The sequence below is a fragment of the Cataglyphis hispanica genome, chromosome 19, assembly GCF_021464435.1.
Source record: "Cataglyphis hispanica isolate Lineage 1 chromosome 19, ULB_Chis1_1.0, whole genome shotgun sequence".
Classification (NCBI taxonomy): domain Eukaryota; kingdom Metazoa; phylum Arthropoda; class Insecta; order Hymenoptera; family Formicidae; genus Cataglyphis; species Cataglyphis hispanica.
Genome location: NC_065972.1, coordinates 1,685,485 through 1,708,813, shown reverse-complemented (window position 1 = coordinate 1,708,813; position 23,329 = coordinate 1,685,485). Strand labels below are relative to the sequence as shown.

General features: G+C 33.7%; 1 protein-coding gene across 3 annotated transcripts in view; it reads right to left on the bottom strand.

Moving 5' to 3' along the window:
• Positions 1–5,483: 5,483 nt before the first annotated feature.
• LOC126856512 (neuroligin-4, Y-linked-like) overlaps positions 5,484–23,329 on the bottom strand; it is a 147,382-nt gene continuing 129,536 nt past the window's right edge. For all 3 annotated transcript variants that reach the window (XM_050605065.1, XM_050605067.1, XM_050605066.1), the window contains 4 exons: positions 10,584–10,917; positions 9,967–10,230; positions 9,546–9,702; positions 5,484–8,887 (listed from right to left, as the gene is read on the bottom strand). In XM_050605065.1, the coding sequence (XP_050461022.1) occupies positions 8,738–8,887; positions 9,546–9,702; positions 9,967–10,230; positions 10,584–10,917 (905 nt within the window). In that variant the 3' untranslated portion in view covers positions 5,484–8,737. The remainder of the gene's footprint in view (positions 8,888–9,545; positions 9,703–9,966; positions 10,231–10,583; positions 10,918–23,329) is intronic.

Genomic DNA, 23,329 nt, shown 5'->3' with positions numbered 1-23,329 from the left:
TCACAGGTGTCTTAACAAGTATCCACAGAGGGGCTTATACACTGAAAGACACTTAAACAAATTTTCCAAATTTTAACACATTTCACATTATATTTTTTTCTTCCGATCACACTGTCATCACGTCTCCGAAAACCGAAACTCGATGCGACAGAATCGGTTCTATGACAGAGCGGCGAGGAAGGACCCAACGTGGTACGACACTCGGTGTCGAGGACGTTACTTTTGAATGTCCTTGTCGATGGTGGTGAAAGAAATGAAGGAGGATATATATATATACTTGCCGCGAGATCTAGCCGAGAGTGGTACCACCGGGCACTCTGAAGAAGAAGTACCGTGTGCGGATCGCACACGGCCGGGTAAAACGAAGACAGGAGAGTTGAAATGGTAAGGGACAGCGGAGAGGCCGAAAGAGAAGTAGAAGGAGGATGAAGGGAGAGAGGGGAGGATATTCCGCGTCCTTTGCGATGGGAGGGAGACAGAGGTCCGTCAGAGGACCCACAGCGCCGAAAACGTGGTCATCTGGGACCTCTCCGTTTCTTCTTTCGTTCCCTTTTTAGCCCCCTAGCCGAAGCTACATTGCTTATCAACTTTTACATCTATCTGCTCATCCCCCCGCAATTTAATATTTTTAAATTTCACGCAGTATCAATAAAGAGTGGAGATTAAAATCTCTTATTATAGCATATTATTTTATAATATTTTTTAAAAAGCCATTTTTTAAATTTTGAGATTTTTGCAAATAATTGCTGCATTTCTTATGAAATTTTAAAATAAAAAAAAGATCTCAAACACAATGATTAAATATCTATTGATGATGCGGCAGGAAATCTCACGCCTTAACTCGGAGAACTAATCTTTTCGGGTGACACGTTGATCCTGAGGTTGCGCGGGTCACCGTGAACGATCACTTGACAATTGCATCGTCTTTAGCTAAGATCGCGCACGAAACAGCGGATTGAAGTCATTCTTGCATCATCATCACCCTCGCTTCGCGTTCTTAAGGCATAACGCAATAGCCTTTTATTGCGATAATACGAACATCAACCGGTAACGATCGTTGATAAAGAAATGTGTGAACGCAAGTACTGAGTCTGGAAGCATTGCTGTCTGTCATATAAATAATGCCCGTCAAATAAATAAAATTTATTTTTTTACTAATCAGCAAGAAAAAGATTAAAAATCTCAAATTATATATTTTTTCTTAAAAAAGAATAAATTTAAATTTATTTCTCCTAAAAATTAATGCCTTGTCACTTATAAGTTCTTTGAATTTATGACAATTTTGGGTACTTAGCTTCCTTTTTCGAATAAATCCTTCAGATACTGAGCCTTCCCACCAATGTCAAGGTGTATCCGTTGGGAGGGTTATTTTATATATTATAATTTCGTAATATGATATATATTTGTAATATATATATTTGATAATTAAAAAATTGATGAAAGAAACTATATTTGTATAAATTAATTTAATGTTTTTTTATCATTTTACATAAAATTTTATATCAATTTTTAAACAAATATTTTTTCTTTTTCTAATTTGGGATTTTTTTTTTAAATTTGAAATTTTATTAAATAATATATGACATAAGGAAATAAATAATGCGTGTTTTGTAATATTCTAGTATATTAAAAAAATGTAATTTTGTATTTGAGAGACAAAAGTATTTTTAGACACTATTTTAGATTATAACTCCTTATTTTCTTATTAAAATTTGAAATGAACTTAGTTCTTTAAAAGATTTTAAAATGCAGAAGAAATAAATTTTTTTTTTTCAAACATCTTTGAAGCTTAAAAAATTCATAACATTGGCAGAATTTATAACTAAGATATTAATTTTTTTAATTTGCAAATATATATATATATATATATATATATATATATATATTTATAATATACTTAGAGTATTATAAAATAAATACTAAGAAATTCATGAAATCAGAAAATTAAGAGTACTCTCCTAAAACTTCGCGAATGTCTTAGCATAGCGTTTCAAGACGGAAAGATCAAAGAAATATGAACGTTTCAATGGAATCATTAATTTTATGATTTTTTACAAGCTCCTAATGCATTATTGCTACAGTGGTATCGGCAGCGGAGTCTGCGCTTCCCTCAACGAAGGACCTTGTATTATGGTAAACGAGTACATCGGTGGTAGATTGCCAGTCAGGAATGCCCCTACTCTATGGACACCATCTACTTTCTCTCTCTTTTTCCCTCTCTCTCTTTCTCTCTTTCTCTTTCTACCTGCCTTCTTTCCTTTCCGTACTTTGCGCTCTTCTTCGTAACCGCTGTTTGCAGCAGCTTTGTCGCATTCATTTCCTCTCTACTGTCGCGAAACCCCTAATGAAAGCCCTTCCTCCATCAGATTGACACCTACGTGACACCCGAGGGATATAGTGTGACATAATAAGAACGAGGATAAAAAAATACTTTGTTTAATTTTTTCTGTCTCTTGTACTTTTTGTATAATTATTTGTAATTATTTACAATTATTTTACATTTTTTTTTTTTTTTAAAATACCGACAATATAATTTTTAATTATTTTAGAATAATTTTAGAAGCAAAATGTTTTTCTTAAATATAATTGATTAATTCCGGCTTACGGTAAGTTTCAAAAATTATTCAAGATAGAATATAAACATAAAATAAAAAAATGTTTTAGGATTCTGAAATCTCAGCGAAGATACGAAAAAGGAAAAAAATTAAAGTACGCAAATCATTTTAAGAAATATGTAAAGTCCATATAAGAGAGATGGTAGATATAATTCGTAAGACGTCCGAAGTGCGGTTAACGCTGTTAATCCGCTCAACGTTAATTCTGCGCGGCATGACAACTTGTGTGACGCGTAGTGCGCTCGTTATGGCGAGCTGACTATCTCTTATAGGGACACATGATGATAATTCAATTACGGTCGGGTACACACGCTGAATAGCTCGTGCGCATGAATATTGGTTTCACATACGAAGCGCGGGCACGGGGAACGACACATACTATATTTACTCTAATGGATAACGAATGCGTACGATGTAAAAGAACGCCTCGTGAGCGACGTTTAAGGCGATCTGCTAACCAGATTGATACAACAGATGCTCGTAGATAAGCCAAGTGCATGTGTCCGCGCACATCATCGACTGTTCCACTGAAATCCTCCCCAAAAATTCTTTCGACAGATGCATACATCGAAATTGATTTATTTAAGAAAATTTTTTATGGAGCAAAAGAAAAATAAACATTTTATATTCTAAGATATAAGAATTTAATAAGAGTAGAATTTTATACATTAAGATTTTATTAAAGAATTATAAATTTTGTATACAAGATGCCAAACAAGCTTTTTTTCTGTTACTTTATTGTCATTAAAATAACAAGAGATATAAAAGATATTGCTTAAATTTATCAAACTAAAATGTAAAATAAAATTTTTATTAATTTATATCTTTGCAGAAAAAAAGCGACAAGATTTAATAAAAAAATGTGATTTTTTAAATAATTTCGAAAATGTGGTAAATTTGGTAAATTTATTGTTTGGAATATAAATATACATATCAAATATTTTTGCACTACATTTAATTAAAAAAGGTAATAACCAATATCATTTTAAATATCATTTTCTGAGCGTTGTATGCGCGGATTGCATTCATTAAAATACAAACGTTTCTGCATATTAACGAGCAGATATCATATCAAGTTACCTATTTTGTCTGATAATATCATTACAAATTAATTTGCATGTTACGTCGCAAACGTGTACTGCATAAAAAATACATTCGCATCATTAATACCACAAACTATAAAATTTTACGAATAGTTCCAGGTACAATAAAAAATTATTTATTACAAAAAAACAATTTATTTTAATTCATTAAATAATTTCTCAAAGTTAATTAATTAATTAATTAAGGATTGTCAAGTTTTTAACATTCCAAACAAATGTTTTAATTTTTTTTTAATATAATTATTTTTTTAGAAACATTTTATTTGAAGAATTCCTAGAATTCTAGAGATAAATTTCTGTACATATTTCTGTACATCACAAAAGATTGTATTTTACGTGCTAAAATAAATAACAAAGATTTTCGCGTGTATACTCGGTGCGCGCTTGTTATTTATTTTACAATATATATACTTTCACCGAGAGAGAGCGAGATCCTGTTTTTGCAATACCAGAATATGAAATTATTTTCACACCAGTAATCAGGCCGGGCTTGAATTTTAGTAGTAATGATATTTAATCAAAGCAAAATCTTGTATATGTATCTATCTATTTTTTAAAATTATATATAAATTTGATTATTTGAAAATATAGAGATTTATTATTGCCATTTTCCAATGTTGATTAATTATCTCTAATATATATTTTATATCAATGAGGATCTGTCATTCAGGGAAGATCGTATAATTGGATGGTTTGAATATTGAAAGAGCTAATATACTATATGAATAATTTTATTCACTTGATAAGAGTTTAATATCACTGCATTTGGAAAAAAATTATAATACACTCTTTTGCAGTAAGTATGTCGAAAGGCTGTCATCTCAGAGATACTTGTTTGACAGCTGTTTTAATGTCACACGCGCACAGCATGTTGCTTTTACCAATGATACAATACTTAACACAAAAATTACTCAAACAAAAATATTAGAAATATTAAATAATGCATTAAAAAAATTGTATAACTTTATTTATACAAATTATATTTAATTATACAAAATATTTCTCTTAATAATAAGTAGATTATTTTGGAATATATTAAGAGAGTGTAAATATTGTTGGTTTAAATAAAAATTAGATATTAAATTAGGATAAAACTTAAGTTATTCCTTAAATTAGACGTAAAAAAAATATTTTTTTTTATAGTGTATTGAATATAAACGATATATTTCTCATTCGATTTTCTACTAATTTTGATACATCATATATAGATAATTCGGAATTTCAACTTTTCATCTTCTGATCTAGCTTTGAACGTATATCTGCTAAAGATGAAGCAGATATTTCGATCTTTGCTTGAAAGGTATATTTCCAGAAACACTCTTGTGTATTATCTTTCCTGGTTAAGATGTACCAACAGTCGATATGTGAAAAACGTCTTCAATAACTCAAGGTATTTTCTCAAAGCACAATAAATATCAAACAGACAATAATTTCGTGCTTTTATAATAAAAATTGTATATAAAACTTTTTAAAAATTGAGAGTTTGAGAAGCACAAAATAGGTAAGAACTTAAAGATTTAAAAAGTTTATCTAAAAATAAATTCTTAATCTTAAACTTTTTATTCTTAATAGGATAAAATGTCTCCTTGTAAGATCAAATTCAAAGATTGAAAAAAATTATATGTGCGCATGTGTATGCGTAAAATACTAAATAAAGTACTAATTAAAGAGGATCGGGGACATACAAATCCACATTTCCATGTATATCGTTATATATTTACAATTTGACAACAAAAACGTTAAACATAACAGGTAGCCTCGCCCTCGGCCGGAAAGTATATTCGAGGTATCGTTCTAGGAGAGCGCGAGGCCAGCTAAAGGTCTCACATAAATATAATAATGTCCGTCATAATAATTTATTACAATTGTGTAATATGTGTGTATAATATATATATATATATATATATATATATTTATAATATGTTATTTAAATTTCTTAAACATCTTTTCTTAATTCTCTCCGGCATATTTTTCTTCTAGTTTTCTCTCTCGCGTTTTCCTCATCTCTTCCTTTTTTTCTTCGCTCACTTTTTATTACTATTACCAACTTTGTCTCTTAATCTTTAATTATATTCGGATTGTCCCGTACTTGATGATGATATTATACAACGCCCACGATATTTAGTTTACGCAGATGCAAATCCTGCTCAAATTTACGGCGAGAGGACATTGCTTTTCGTTGCCTTTATCTTTTGTCACCCAATTTCCAAATTTCATATTTTGGACGCATCTGGATCGATTCGCCGTATTATATCTGTGCATATATATTTTTACATCCTTTTCTTATCCTCATTTCATAAGCAGAAGTTTCTGCTGCCAATTTGAGATTTTTTAGCTCTACGAGCTATGGTTTATTTAATTACAAAAGTACAAGATCCCTCTAGGACGGTAAGAATCCTTTAATTACGAGGATCCAAGGATTTCAGGAATTAACTTAAGCCACTTTGTGGCCGCGATCGCCGTATTGCGTAGAAAGCAAGCAAGATGCGCCCTTTGAGATGTTGCATTTAGCAAAGATGCATATGTATAAAATTTGACTTTTCTCTTTATTGATCTATCGATAAGTCGTTCCTTGCAAAAAGGATTTTGATAATATTCGGCTTATCGTGATCCCTTTTACCTACAAATACTTATCAATTTTGCGTAAAAAGATTCGTGAGGTGATAAAAAAAAAAAGATCTTATCAAGTAAAAACTTTTAAACTTTTTGAACGCATTTTTTGCATTGACGCGCGTAATTATATAATATATTCAAATAAATTAATTTGTTTTGCGAAATTATTTAGGGCGAGAAGAACTGCAGCTCGTGAGCTCTTCTTATTTATGTTCGGTAGTCTTGTGGCAGTGTATTACGCTTGACAGATTTATATTAGTCTTTATTTTACACCTATATAATATGTATATATTTATACAAAAAGAAAAGAGAGACAATCACATATCGTGCGTTCGATGAAATTCGAACTTTGTAGAATCGATACCACAATATATCGATTTAAATACATCGGATCGCTTTGTGGTGTTTCGTTCTGTACGAATAACAGAGAACGGACTTTTGTCGCGAGTGGTATACCCGAATGTAAAATACACACTATATAATAAATATGGTTTGCAAAATTTTAAGAATTTAAAAGCAGAGATGATATTTAGTATAAAAAGATATATGTTAAAACTGAAATGAAGAAATTAAAGATAAATTTATGACGATGCTTTAAAACTGTGTTCGGTCACCTCTTATATGTATATATTATATATAAAACACATATGCGTAGATACGCGTACATGGAGAGGGTACGAAGATCATTCTATGTGCGTATCGTGTATCATAATTCATATGTGCAATACATACGTTCGCGATGGGGCTACTTGCGTGGCAAGTAATGTTGATTAGAGCAACGATAATGAGCGACGTGGCTTGCATCGACGATCTTTTCTTTCGCACATTAATCAGTTAAGTCTCGATTCACGCACTATGCCTAAGAGTAACATAGCTCTTCTGAGTTACTTTAAGTATAGATAAAGGATTTTGAAAAAAGGCTTTTATATAATTAAACTTTATATAAGTAGAAAATATTTTACAAAGGATTAAGCATCTCTGAAGATTCAAAGTTCTGAAAACTTCAAAAATTCAACACTCCATTGTTGTCGATAAACAAGCTCGCTCATTACGTTTCGAAAAATATCTCTCTCTCTTACATTCATTCTCTTATATGACGTCACGCGTGGATGTCAACACATCAACCAAAAATAAACAGAATCAATAAACGATACGCGGATACAGGTCTTCTTACAAAGTAGCAAACTCTTTGGCGTCCTTATATGTATATATAAATTCACGTTATGTACAAGGAACATCTAACATCGTAATATGGCTAATATGTCTTTTTTACACGTGTCTTCATCGCCGTCGAGATTCACATATTGAGCCATCCACATCACTCTTCTGTTTTTCGTTATCGACTAATTAGCGAAATACATCGCGTTTGATTTCTTCGCAAAATTTGATTAAAGCCTCGATTTATCCAAGACGATCCTCCTGATTTGCGATTCTCCTTTCTTGATGTTCATCTTCGTAAATGTTTATCGATGTCTACCGATACTATTGCAGAGTTTAAAGGTGCCGTGAATATTCCTACACCCCTCTTCGTTTATCGCGATTCAATCAATGATTATTAAGATTGAAGAATTTTTCGTTTGTTTAAGACTCTTTTATATATTTTTCGCAAACTGTATTCTCTTATTAATTACTTTGATTGTGTAAAATTATAATTTTAGTAGATTTGAATTTTAAGAATCTATCTTTATCCTGTAGAAATGCGTCCTCTAAGTTTTTTTATACAGTAAACCCTCGTGTACAGAGACAATACATATTTCTATAATGCGGTAAAAAAAAAAAAAAGAAATTGTGACAGGCCTCGTATAACACGGTAAATCACCCCGATATAACGCGGTGGACAATGTACAAATTTTGTGAAAAATTTTGCCCCTTTCCTCCTAAATAAACGACATATTTTCAAACTTTGTACAACTCATTAGAGTGTCGTATAACGCGAAACATATCCTCTGCGTTATACGGGGGTATATTGTATATATTTTCTAATCCGAGAAGAGAGATTTATAAGAGTTGCAAGACAGATTTAAAACCTACGTATTTAATTTGTATTTTTTCGGCTCATACGCACACACACACACGCACACACACACACACATAGTGTGCGATCTCTGCACCTCTAAATTCGTAATAACGCATTTCGGTATTCTCTCTCTCTCTCTTTCTCTCTCTTTCGTGTTCGATAGACGCAATCTTGGCTCGACCACCCCTCAGCGGTGAGAAATCTCTCCCCCAGCACCCCCCTCCGTTCGTCCACAGCCCACGTTCCCCGGGATATCCTGCGCCGATCCGTCGAAGTGTTGGTAGCTACTTTAGGGTCACCACGACGGTATTGGCGGCGAAACTTGCCTACAGCAAGGTCGACGCCGTGAGGACATCTGGGACGACTGGCTTCGGAGGGGGGTCCAAGCATCACACTCGCATCTCGCTCATCGTCGCCTGGGACACGCGACTCGAGACAGTCGCGCTTTGCAGAAGAGGCTGGTTCTCTGGCGGACTCTTCGCCCTGGGTGGCGGTGGAGCCCGTGGAACCGTCAGATGTATAGATCCGTTCGGAGGACCCTGAGAAAGAAAATGTATGAAGGTATCAGCTTTGTTTTTTAAGCAGATTCTTCAATAAAACCAAAGAAAGAGAGGTATGCGAAATTAAAAACATCTTTGACTAGTATAAAATATTTACAACCGACAGAGTTATTTTTAGATGAAAGGAAAGTTTCATGATATCCTTTACACAGAATTTCAATTCGCATAATTCCATTAAAGAAAGTTTCCGCAGGAGATCTAAAGCGGTCAGATACAATATATGCAGGGCGCAGTAGAGCGGTGGTCCATATTTTACGATCATAATTCCAATTACGTTATGCCTTACTCAGGTATTAAATCTCTGAGCTGGGAAAGTTTGAAAAACTTTGCAACGAACTTTATTAGAGAAACAATATTACGTGTACGTTGAAAAGTTATTACGTGACCCGACTTATTGTTTTATCACATATATTACACACATTTGTTATGTGAATAGTATTAATCTCTATGAAGCATAGATAAAAAAAGAAAGTGATTTGAAAAAATAAATATTCATTTTTCAAAAATTTAGTTACATCATTTACTTTATTATCTATTTGTAGTTTTTAATATGACAAAAAAATGTTGGAATAATTATTACAACAATTTTATATATATATTTCCATTGTGGGATAAAAATATATTTGGAATAACTTACTTGGGTTTGCGTGTTCATGTCTTGAATAACTGATGCTCGGGGAAGGGTGGCATGTTGCTGTTGATGTTTCTGATAATGATGTTGATGAGGCAATGTATGAGTTCCTTGGCCTTGGAAAGGAGCTCCGGGGTCGTTGGAGGGTCCTTTCATTACGTTTCTGTAACAATAGAAATATATAGAATCTGCGGCGTGTAAAGACAAACATAACTACAGTGTAATGGAATAATATTGAAATGTAATTTAATTATAAAAATAACAAAAATTTAAAAAAATGCTATTAAAAAAATTTGTAATAAACAAGTTTTTCATGAATTAATTTATCCTTTCAAAATTTCTCTAAATTTTATTCGTAATTGATATGTGTAAATATATAGTTAGTGCTATTTTAAAAAGAGAATAAATAAAAATAATGTTCCGATACCTTCTTAACATTTCATTTTCAACGTCAACGATCACTTGGCCACCTCCGGCGTAATGGGAATGCGGGGGCGGTGGTTGTTTCAGTTCGGTGAAACCACGAGGACCGCATTGTTGATTCAACATTTGTTGCTGCTGAAGGCTCTTCACCTCGAGCCGCGTTTTGTCTCTCTGATAATAGACGCCCGCGAATATCAGGACGTTCAAGATCAGTAGGCTGCAGCCGATCGCGATTGTCACGCTCAAAGCCGTCGAATACGCTGCGTAACTACGTAAACAAAAAATTTTTTGTCTTTATCTATTGCGACATAAAATTATGTGTACATCTCATTTTTTTCCAAGAATATAAAACTTGAAATATAATAGAAACTACATTTTTATTAAAGTGACGTTTCAAGTTTTTTCAAAAACTGTCAAGATATTGATTAGCAATACATGACAAAATTTTTACGATAATAAAATTTCTCTGATCAAAACTTGGACTGCATGACAATGCTCTCGTATTAATTTTTCACGAGTAAAATTTTACTAAATTAATACAAATCTGAATAGACTTATACAGCCGAAACTATTATATAAACTTGGAGAAAGCTTGATATTATCTCAAAGGAGAATAATTACCCAGCTGCGTCTAGACTGGCTAAGGTATCAGTGCTGGCGTTATGGACGTTCTGAAGATTGGTGCCCGGAATAAGGCTGACGCACGTAGTGATGCTGTAATCTGTCGTGGTCGGCGGATCCGTGCTAAGGTTCTTCCTCTTGAATTCCTCGCTGATCCTGCTGAGAGGATCCGGTCTCACGGAGCCGTCGTATAGACTGGGGTCGCTATGGCCACGGAACAAGTTATGTCTGGAATCGACATCCTCCATTCCGGCACGATGAAGCTCCGGGACGAGGCGCAGCCAGACCGACAGCTGATGCGCTCTGTAGTGATTTTTCATCTTCGGTTTCATTCCTGCAACAACCATCATCCAGTTTGATATAAGGAAGAAAGAAAAAAATTATCATTTTTATTTGACTAGAAAATAAATAGGTAAATAAAAAGAGAGAGAGAAAAGTTTCTATCTTAGGAAATAAAGATAAAAATATCAAATAATAATTTTATAGCCAAAATATTAAAAATATAAAAAATAAAAAGAACAAATAATAAATAGTAGTCTTATAAATTCTACTTTTTAACTATATGTTTTATAAATATATAGAGAATTAAAGAATTAAAATGTCAGTGAAATGACATATTAGCGACAAGCTGAATATCGCAAATAATCCCGCGTAGAGTCTCGAGTTTTGCACGATAATCTATTTCCAATGGTTCTGGATGTAGCTGCAGTTCCACGGTTGATCTCATTACAATGTGACGGGGCATGTGACTAGCTCGACATTACCGAACATTACATTTTATAGCTGTAGATCGAAAAAGGAAATTCACTTTCTTAAAAATTTCAACGACACATTTTTCTCCATAATTTATACAAAGTATTCATAAAGACATTCATCATTTAATTTTGAGTTTCAAAACAAAATTTTAATGCATTATTAGATCTCTAATCACTTTTTTTTTCTAATTCGTGAATTATTCCATTGCTTTTGACTTATTCGTGGAACTCGATAAACTCATTTTAGGATTCGGGGTCCGCTGATGCGTTCTCATGAATGGCCAAAGGAATATCCTCGGCTTGCTGGGGCTGGGGGATCTCATATACAGTTTATTTGCTTACGCGTATATATATTTGCATGTGTGTGTGTGAGTATTCCGCTGATTCCAGCTCGGCGCTTGTTTTGCTGTTCCAGTCGTAAGAGACGCAAAATTCTCTGGAGCGCGCCGAATCCCGCACAGAAGTCCTCAAAGGAATCCGCTTTGATTCACGGTTCACGGCAGCTCGTTTAATATTCGCGGATCCTTTGAAAAGGATACACTCCTTACTGTATATGCGTGTGGTATCGTGTTCGATTATAGAACGGAGAAGAATTTATATATAATATAAATGGATAGTGTTCTACGAATGAGAGGAATTTGCTCGACAACTTGAATGCATCGTTCGCACCCTCTTAAATATGACATGTATAAACTTCCTGATTTACTGAGAGAGGAAAATAATGTGTCATTAACATAAGGTTTAATACGAACAGTGAAAATATCATAATAAAGTGAAAATATAATAAAGATTAGTAATCTATTAGTAATTTATATGCACAAAATTTATTCATTTGATTAACAATATATATATATATATATATATATATATATATATATATATACAGGAAATTTGAAATTATTATTTTAATTTACGTCGATGTGTGCGTGTGTGTGTGTGTGTGTGTGCATGTTATCTGTAGAAAAAAGAGTTAAACTAAAATTTTATGTTTTTAAAGAGATTATAAAATAAATAATCTTTCAAGCATTATAGGTTGTTAGTCGGATTTTGTTTGCAGAAAAAATAAAATAATAAGAAAAAGAAACTATTGCTTTCTTACTAATATTAGCTTCATTTACAGAATGAACTTAATGTGACGATTATTTTTTTTGTCACAACATCGCAATCAATGCAATTAATGATTGTCTTACATTGCGTAAAATGTCTAGTGTTATTTGTACGACAACGTGGATTCAATGATTAGACAATCTAATGCAAATATATGTTGAGCAGATACTAAATGTCTTTGAAAATGATAAATTAGTTTCTAAAACATTTTGCTCTGCAAATAATAACATTGATACTAATAAAACTGGTAATTTCAAATGCCTCACTCTGTATATCGCATATCCTGTATATTTTAATATTTCTATATATTATTATTTTCAAAACAAAATGATAATTAATTTTATCATTTTAGAACGAATTTGGGTAACAAATATAGCGTATTATTTATCAAGGTATTCTCTTTCTGTCATTAAATTTTCATAATTTTTTAATCTTCTAACTAGATCCTTTTTTGTAAAAAATGATTGATTTTCAGCTATTGTTTTTCAACACTCTATATATGTGAGTTAAGAAAAACCAAACGTGAAAAAAGGAAGAGATTTCCTTGAACATAACGTTGAATCTTTTAGTTTGATTAGACGATCGATTCTCTTTTATTCACATGGCGCGTTCGAGTCGTCCGATGGACGTTCATGAATTTTTACACAACCGTCGATTCGCCATCGTATATTCCGGATTACTGTCATGCGCGAGCTTTTTATTGACTGTTACGTGAAGATTTCCAAAGTCGATAAGCAGAATCTTATCAAAAGATCGATATTTTATCTTAATATGTATAACCATTGCTTATCGTAATAATTAAAGGACCATTATGCTTTTAACAATTAAATCTCGCTTCGCTAAAATCTTTCGTATACTTGCTCATAAAAATTTATTTTCAATATTTTCCTCTTATGTGCTTTATTAATTTATTTATTAACTATAATTTAATCTATAATTAAATATACATTTAATTCTCCAACAAGATCTACAACAAGATCTACTGTTATCAATGTAAAATATATACGCTTTTTAAATATGACGTTTAGTGATAACACGCGATACATATGTTTATAGTAGATTGCAATCCTGAGATAGAAATTCTGCGTATACAGACTTCGTTCCGGAAATCCGATTAATATTACGGCTCGTTAACTTCTGATGCGAAGAGGCGCATCGTATATGAAACACATGTGAATTCCTCACGTGCAAAACTCCACTTAAACGCGAAATGATTTACCAACAACCCTTCTGAAATGTTTGTGATGCCGCAAACGAGCAAACTCGATTTTTGTCGAGATTGCAAGTACAATACTCTTCAAGAGAAAAACCAATATATGATGTTGCAATAATATGAGATGATATGAGCAAACATATTCATTATCAAAATTCAAAAAATTTATTATCAAAATATGTATTATAAAGACGTTTACGTTGTAGTTGGGGATTTACTAAAAAAAGTTTAAGATATTAATTTTTATTTCATTTATGACGTATTTTATATAATATTAACGTTTAAATCATTACATTCGCCAAAGTTTCTTTTTTTTTACATTCTTCTTTTTTATAGAAATAATTAATTATATTAATTTACATTCGCAAAATTCATTAATTTATCGTTGCAAGATTTTTTTTTTTCCCTGGTATAAGCAATGCAGAGACAGAAATATATAAATACCATCGGCCAATATATCGATTAGTATCGCATTAATTCCGTGGTATATTCGATATTGAATATACTGTACTATATTCAATATTGAATTACCAAGAACATTGTTGCCTTATTAAAGATAAGTATGCTGAGATATAACTACCCGAGGAAGCTGATTTATACGCGGTCCAAATACATGGAAAAAGCGGTAGGAAATTATTACGGAGAATAAGCCTTCGACCAAAAAGAATGCGACGGAATTCGAAATGAAGACTCGTCGATGCCAAACTAATCGATTCCTCGTATTTTTCTTTGTTCTTCTCTCTCGGGATTGGCAAATGTAGATTTGTAATTTTAATAGTAGAAATGCTGCACTGATTATACGTAAATTATGATTTTACATGTAGAAATAAATAACTATCGTAGAAACAATGTTAGTCAGAGAATTGTTTATGTAATATCTTATTAAAAATATATGTTACATATCAGAATTTTAATGCTTTTATTAACAGAAATGACATATATAAACAATATCGCTATGGAAAATAACTGCTCGAAAAAATATATATTCTGTTAAAAACAATCCTTTGTTTAATTCTTTCTAATTGTTTATGCTTTGTTTTCAGTTTTTTTCTTAAATTTTCTTTAAATTCTTTTTTAATGTCGAGAATAATATCACCTGTACAAGAAAGAACATAAATTACGCGATTGAATTATTGCGATATTTTTATGCATCTTTTGCGTAATATAAATTTGTTGTTAACGATGAGTGTGATGGGAACAGCGATTTTGGGAGGAAACGGATAATCTTGTATTTTTTTCTTGAAAATGCAAACATCGCTTAAGATTTCTTTGTGGCCTCTCCGATAAGCTCCCACGAACTTTTCTCATGATAGCATCTGTTGGCATTGGCAAAGTGTTTTCCAATGAAGATTTTTTATGATGCATACCGTGCTACGTATATTTGGGTCAATCGGCAATGCTAGCTTACATATAGACTTATACGCCAACGTATTATATTGCTCTATCAAAAAAAAAAAAAAGATTTACTTGATGAATTTTTTTTAGCTTGTCGTCTTTTCTTTCCTTGATATTTTTTAAATTATAATATAAAAGTCTATATTCTTTTTTAATTTAAGTTTGAGGGGATTAAAGTTTTATTACAAATTTATCTCAAAATCGTAATTTTAAAAGTTTTCAGTTATATTTGTTTCTCATTCAAGTTTGTATATTTCTAGAGAGAAAAAGGTTCTTTAACATTTCTAGATTATTTTATATTTCTAAATCCCTTCTTTTGAAATTATTTATCCTCAGATTTAATTCCTGGGATTTTGAGAGCTTAGGATTTTGCTATCCTCGTTTCCATAGATGTAGGATTTGATCCAATAAAGCCAAGAAATGTGTTAAACGTGTGTTTGTAAAAATAGCAGTATATTGCGATGCACGTCACGTTTCCAAGAGCTATCCTGGCCAGGATATCTGTCCTCCAGTGACCCGATTCGAACGATCGGGAGTACAGCGGGAGCTTCGAGCAACCGGGAATCGATGCAACCGACGTCACTGTGAGTTTATTTCAATTTTCAATCTAATAAGAAATTCTTTCGCGACTATTTCTCAAACCGCCCCGCCCCTCACCCCGTCACGCGGTTCCTCTTTCCCTCTCCTCTTCCGTCGCCTCTTTACGCCCGGTAGATTTGTCTCTCGATCTTTTTCAGCAACCTCCTACATCTCCGCTATCTCTCGTGGCACTCCTTCCGCTATATTTCCCTCATGGAGCTTCCCTATCGCTCACTCTCCCCTCCCCTTTCCATCCTCTTTCAACCCCTCTATCCACGCTCCTGCTATATCGTTGCAGATTCCCCGTACCTTTTACACGACTTATCTCCCGCTATCTGCTACGGTTACCTTCGTCCACGTAGCGATACTTGCTTCCGGGAGTTTCTTGCCCTCTTTTGCACCCCACCGCCCTTTCACCCTCATTTGTTCCGCAAAATTCTCTGAGAAAACGAAGATATCGGCGACAGAAACGCAGCCAGCGGGCAATAATTATTTTACGATCGACAGCCGAGGCATCTGGTCATCTATTTTATAGCTCTTATTATATGCTTAGATTTAGATGGATGAAGTTGTTGCTCCTTTCAAACTGATCTTAAAGAATATCTTTCTAAAAAAGTAAAAGCGGACTCTATCGCTTTGATCGGATTTATTTTATTAAGGGAATCTCTCTCTTTCTCTCTCTCTCTTTCTCTCTCTCTCTCTCTCTCTCTCTCTCTCTCTCTCTCTCTCTCTCTTGATCGCTTTAATATAATCTGAGACGTTCGATCCATTTATTCACTCGGTGATAGGAATATTAACAGAGATCTTTGCTATTTACAAAAAATAGAATAAAATACAAAAATACAGGAAAATATTCTATGATAAATTTGTGCTCTAGAATATATTTAATATACTTAACAAATGAGTAATGAATCTATTTTTAATTTAATATTTAATCTTTTATTTTATCTTTGATATTTTGTAAAAAAAAAGAAACTTTGATATTTTTTTCTCTTTGATATAATTTCTTTTAAAGCTCTAAATCCTTTGGATTTTGCATCAATAAAATCCTCGATCTTTTATTCTTTTTCATCTTCATTCTTTCTAGAAAGCTTAAATTTCTAAATCCTTAAAATATTTTACATTTTATAAAGAATTTAAAGCCTGATTTCTCTCTCAGATCTGCCTACGCAAAAAGCTCGAAATTTTTCGCCGCATTTATTTCGCCATTAGCCAATTAGAGAAATAAAAAGAAAGAGAGAATAAATTATTGTTGTTGAAATTATCAGCGAATTAGTAAACTGTTCTCAACAACACAAATACTTGGGACAGAAAATTAAAATATCCGACGAGAAACGACCGAGAGGAAATCGGGACAAAGAATTAGAGAAGGAGGATTATTGGTCGTCAACTTCTCGTTAATTTCTTCCCTTTGACGATGTTTACTTCCTTCCTTCTTAATCCATTAAGCGATCCGTTAGCGCCATAAGCCGACGTATTTTCCTGTTCCCATCCCTTCAGCATCCGTGCAGCTGTTCGTTCCACCATCCTTCTTCGATCGCGCATTCATTCTCTCCTGCTCTCCTGGCTGCGCCCTCTCTTCATCGGCGAAGCTCCTCGACGAGCACGTTCGCATCCTTGTAATCGGAGGCTATACCACCGAATTCGATACACCGATCACGCTTCTGTCGTCGACAAGGAATCCCATTTCCTGCACACGCGAGCCCCACCTTCCAAGAAAATCTTTCCCATATCCTGTCGGTGCTTCGTACACCGCGGAAAGAGATTCTCGTTATTTAACACGTGTTGAAAGTATACTAGCTTCAGAGATTTCTTTCAGTTTGTTTTTTTACCAAAATATAATAAAGGATAACAGATTACATCGGCGCTTACATCTATGTATTGTGTAATTTTTGTTTTCTCACATAATACAGAATCCAAAATTTTGACAGTAAAAATTTAAAAAAGAAGGAAATATATATATATATATGTAATGCTTAAATTCTTGAAAATTTTTTACACTCCGGGAACAATTTCTTAACGTAGAAAAATCTCTTTAAATTTTTCACATCTTCGAAAGTTTATTACAAATTTAGTCTTTATAATATTATAATTCATAATGCTTTATAATGCTATAATGCACACTATACATGTTTAATGCGCGGAGATGAGGTACACGCGCTGCAATCTTCATCATATCTCATTAGTAAATACCGAATACGCTGTTCAGTTTTCCCTTCCGAGAAACATGCGAGTACATTTTCCGCTTCTGCGGTTCAAAATGCAAAATTTGCCGACGCGACCTGAGAAGTCGACGTTAAGCCATTAACTCGTAGACGATGGGCGTCGCGTAAACATGTTATTCAAATTCCGTCTTCATATCCGTTTTCAGGCACTGCGTCAGTGCCCTTGACGAAGGGTTAGTACGTGAGACGTCGCGTCGAGGTCGAAGAGTAAGCTTCGGGAACAGCGCGAGAACGTAAATTGGAATGACGAAGGGCGTTGAAGGGTCGGCGCGGTGGATTCCGCACGATGTCGTCGCTAATTGCTATTCAATTAGTCGGGATTACACCTCGGATCCTTGGATCCTTCTACGTTCCCTATCCTAATGTACCTGCCAATCTACACATCCGCTCAAGGACGCTTTTCTTAATCGCATACTAATCTAAGCTAATCATTTTTATTTGATTTTCGTCGAAAAAGAAAATTGATATTTATAGAGAAAAATAATAGCGATAAATATTGAAACTGATTTAGTCAATATTTTATATTTTTTTCACGTATTGTTTAATAAAATTTTAAATATTTTTAAATATTTTTAAATATTTAAAAAATATTTAATATTAATTTCTGCCCGATTATTGAAACATTGAATCCATGAGATATGAATAACATTTAACTATAAAAAAAAATTATCATTTTGTGAAATGTTAAAAGTTAAAATATTATGACATGATGATATAAAAACAGTAATGCAGTTGCAATTATGCCTCATATATTATCGTTGCATTTTAAAAATCTTGCAATATTCACTCATGTTATCAATTTCAACAAATATTTATATTTAATTAAGATTTCAATACATTCTGCTTTCCATGAACCAAACAATTATGACATTGTCGTGAATTTTTAAGGCTCGGTTAATGCGAGATGAAATCTTGCGCTATTAGTTTGGAGAAATTCGTTAATTAACAGACTGTAACTAAAACGACCAATCCGTATTTTTTTTTTTTATTGACGATATACACGCTTCATGTGGCATTCCAATTCCGGGGGCGCGGTACACAACGCCAATGTGGATACACGTATATGTATATGTATGTGTGATCGATTTGCGAATTCGCACACGCGTTTTTGCACGACCGAGCGGAATGACCGTTTTTTACGTTTGCAGCGGTCTTTCGCGAGATGCACTAGCAATTATCCTAAATGCACAGCTCGACTTGCCGTTATCCGGCAGCAGTGGGAGACGACGGCGACAGTGTAAGGGCGGGGGAGAATCGGTGTTAATTACTTTATCTGTTTACAGGATCCCCCGAAAGCTGATCTCGGTGGTAACGAGTAGTTTCGCGCCTCTCTCTGGATATCGTATACACACGCATGGTTTGCTTTGTACACATGAAAATTTGCGAATGTTTTTGCGGTCGAAGATGAAGACATGCCGTGAGACCCTTCGGAGAGATGACACTCAATCCAACTTGAGATGATTTTATTTAATCCGATTTAAGGATGGATTGATTCTCGGCTCGTCTGACGCGCTCATGCAAGATCGCGCGAAGTGATCCCCTTGGATTGCGCAACGTTCGTGGCATCGACGACACTTTTGAATTTCGAGTTTCCAGTCCGTGCCTGTTGGACGGGATGTAGCAAATTCCGCGGCATTTCCGCCGGATGATTGCACGAGGAAGCGAACGAAAGAATTTCGATATGGTGCTGAATCACGGTTGACTTCGTCCGGCAACTCTGACAGAGTTTCATTTATCCTCTCTTCCAGAATTTTTTTTTTTTTAGGGAAAAAACATATTACGTTCAATATTTATTGTGCCGACCTAGAGCAATTAACTTAATTAAATCAAAGTATCCGCATCTTCACAATTATGCTTCTAAGTTTATCTAATTTTATAATCGATTGCGATCTTGAAAACGTAGAAAAAAAAGTATTTTTTTTCATTAATTATATTTGAATACAACAGTCCAAATATATCTCTAAATGTGCATAACATGGCCGGAAGGACGCGCATAGCGACAAATTATCCTTTCTCGAATTTCAGAATCGAGTTTAATAGTCCTGATATGAGATGCTCGCCGAAGCCTATTGTATTTCCCATTCAGGTTAACAATCTTGTAAACAACTAGATCAAAACGCGCACAAACCCCTTCTGGCTCCGATTCTGGCACGATTGTAATACGTCGTTACAATGCTTGGTACAAGAGAAACTGATGCACTAAATAAGACCTACAGTTGCGCAAACTACCAAGAAAGGCAAGCTTCCAATTAGGAAAGTACGGAGCCAAATTTGTCTAAAGAACTACGAATTAATATTCACGGTTTTTACAAATTAAGGACAAATATGCCTTATTTTTGCTCGAAAATGTTTACGTTGCATTCTGTTTGGCTGTGGTTGCGAGTGTGTAATTTTGTTTCTAATTCACTATTTCAGAACAATTTATATAAACATATTTTTATAAATAAATGATTATAAATAATTGTAGACATTTTAAAGGGATTTCTCTTATTATGATTCTTTAATATAGAGAATGATTGTAATCGTAAAGTGTCCAAAATATTCAAAGAGACAAAGTTCTTTTAGCCCTCAAGTCTATGCTATACAATTTTTGGAGAAATAAAATATCAAACACTACATTTATCAAAAAATAAATACACTTGTACAACGAAATAAAGAACAAATGGGAAACTAGACGGTGCTACTAGGAGAAGAGAAAGAAACACGAGCGATAACAAATGAGTTTGGAAGAACAAAGGGAATTCAATTTATCACGAGGTAGAAAGCTGTCGAAGGATGGGACCACTTTCGCGAATTTCGACGACGATTCAACGGGCGCCATGCATGACTTCGCGGAGTTTCACGATTCGGTTAATAGTGAATCCAACAATAATTCTGACGGAAGCTGCGACCGTTAAGCGCGATTTACTATCATTACCGGCGATATCTCCGACAAATAATCTCGTTATTTTGAATTCGAAAAAGAACCTATACGATCAATACTCGTTTGCAGGTGTATTTAGAAAACGAATCTCATAATTTGAAGTTTTAAATATTGAAATAATTATAAATAATAATTAAAAAAGTCTATTTTTTTTGTCTGACAACAAATTATCTCATCAAATAAAAAAACTAAAAAAAGTAAAATAGAAAAGTTAATAAAAATTTTAAGAAGTATTTGCTGCGCTTAATAAAAAACGGAAAAAAACACTTTAATAATTAATATCTTTTATATTGATTATTAATTTCAGCAAAAGAATTTGTACAAAAAAAATTGTCCAAACAATTAATCTCACTATTTTATCAATTTATTGTAGAAGATTCTTAATAAATCGCGTAAATTTTTATACATATAATTCTTGTAATGGAATTCATTTGATAGTTGCCGCATAACAATAGGGCAAAGGACCACAAATTAAGATGCTTCGATGTGATCCCTTCTTTGGTCACGTAATTTACACGTATATATATGTGTATCGCACATGTATGTGCGCGTATATATATAAATCGATATATATATTATATATATATATATGTTTAATATACAGAATCTTGATTAGGATAATCACGACAAAGAGATTGTATTAGATCAAGATGCATTAAGATATTTGATCATTGACGTTGTGTACATTCGTAATACCAATCGTGAGAGATGCGTTGCGTAGATTCGTAATGCTAATTATGAGATATGCGAGATACATCTGAGAGTTATTGAGATACGTAGTCAAATACTCAAGTAATAGATAGATACATGAAGTGTAATAAAAACTTTTAGCAATTTTGAATATATTAATCTAAATGTGTTTTAAATTTATTGACTAATTTAATAAAACGTTATATAAAATACGAGAGAAAAGTTAATTTGAGATATTTTCAGCGTTTATTTCGCTAACGAAACATTTGATAGACGCGAGAAATGTGTAACACGAGGTAAAATCGTCTGTGTCCACAGATTCTTGAATTTAATGCTACAACGACTGAAACATTTGCCAGTAAAAAGTCGTAAAAGAGACATTCCAGCAGGAAATTTGAAATAATTCCTGCATGGAACTTTACGCATGGCGACGCGAATAATAAAGAGAATGTTAGATATATACAGATATATATGAGCGAAAACCGCTTAACCTGGTCTGTTCTCTGCAACACTCATGAATTTTTCAACGATTAGCTTGGTTGAGGAGGAGGAGGAGGGGGGAGGGTATCCTGGCATTTAATTCGGTTGCCTTTATTAAATTCGAAGGATGAAAACGGAATAGATCCAAACTTACTTCGTTATTAATTAAAAGGAGAGGGGAGGAAGGGAGGAATATCCGCGCAACATCTGAGATACGATTTTACGGTAGGAAAAATACGGCCGCGCGAGAGAGTGGAAATTGTCGAATAGTGTCGAGCACCGACAGGTCGGAGGTTGGTATAAAGTCTTTTTAATATCTTTCCGTGTCATCCTTTCGCTGCCAACTTTGGCAACTTATGAACTTCGACGACATGCGCACTTTTAAAAGCAGGACACAAAACGCGCCCAACTTTTTTTAGCGTTGGCGAACTTATATCGGAAAATGTGAAAATTTCTCTATAGAAACTCGAAAATTCTCAGAAAATCGGTCGCACTTGGAAGTAATTTATGATTTAACAAAAGAGAGAGGACGTTGTAGAAATGGATCATTATTCATTCGGGACAAAGAAAATGTGATTTTGTAATATATATGATTTGCAAATTTATAATTAATGAATAATGCAATAGTAGATGGGAAGAATGTGTCTGATATAAATCCTCAAAAAAAAAAGGATGCGACAGAACGCGAAGACGTGAGATAAAAAAATGCGAGGGGGAAAAATGCTGGAACACATAGCGGGAAAAACCGTATCTCGGCGGATGTGTGTGCGGAGAAAAGTAGCAGGAAAGGGGGGAAGGGGCAGGAGGGGGACATGTGTCGGCGTTTACGCCGCAACTTATCTGGGGTTGCTACGGACTGTTCCTTTTTACCCTCGACGTAGTCGCGCTGCTCGACGCCAGTATCTCGGATGCAGGGAGATTCTGTAGGATCATGCGCAAGTGGCAACGCCTTTGGTAAAGCTAAGAAATATTCCTGGGAGGGCAAATCGTTCGATGCGATGAAAAATTGACTTCCAAGACCATGTATAACCCAACCTTCTCTCTTTTTCCTCTTTCTCGGTCACTCTGTTTCGTCTTGTTTCACTTTCTCTCCCTCTCTTAAATTCGTTTCCTATATCTCTTTTCTTTGGCATATTTTCTCTCTTCTTTTTGGATGCCTCCTTGTTCTCTTTTGTTTTCTGCCGTTTTTTTAGTCCATTGGTATCATATTTTAATATTTTATTTTTTTTCTCTATTCGTCTCTAAGTCTTCATTATTTTTTTAGTTGTCTACTATCTTGCCTATATTGCCTCTCCGTTCTTTTATCTTTTTTTACTATCTTCTCGTATTTTTTTTTATATTTTGTGTTTTATTTTTGGATATCTTGTCATTTACTGTTA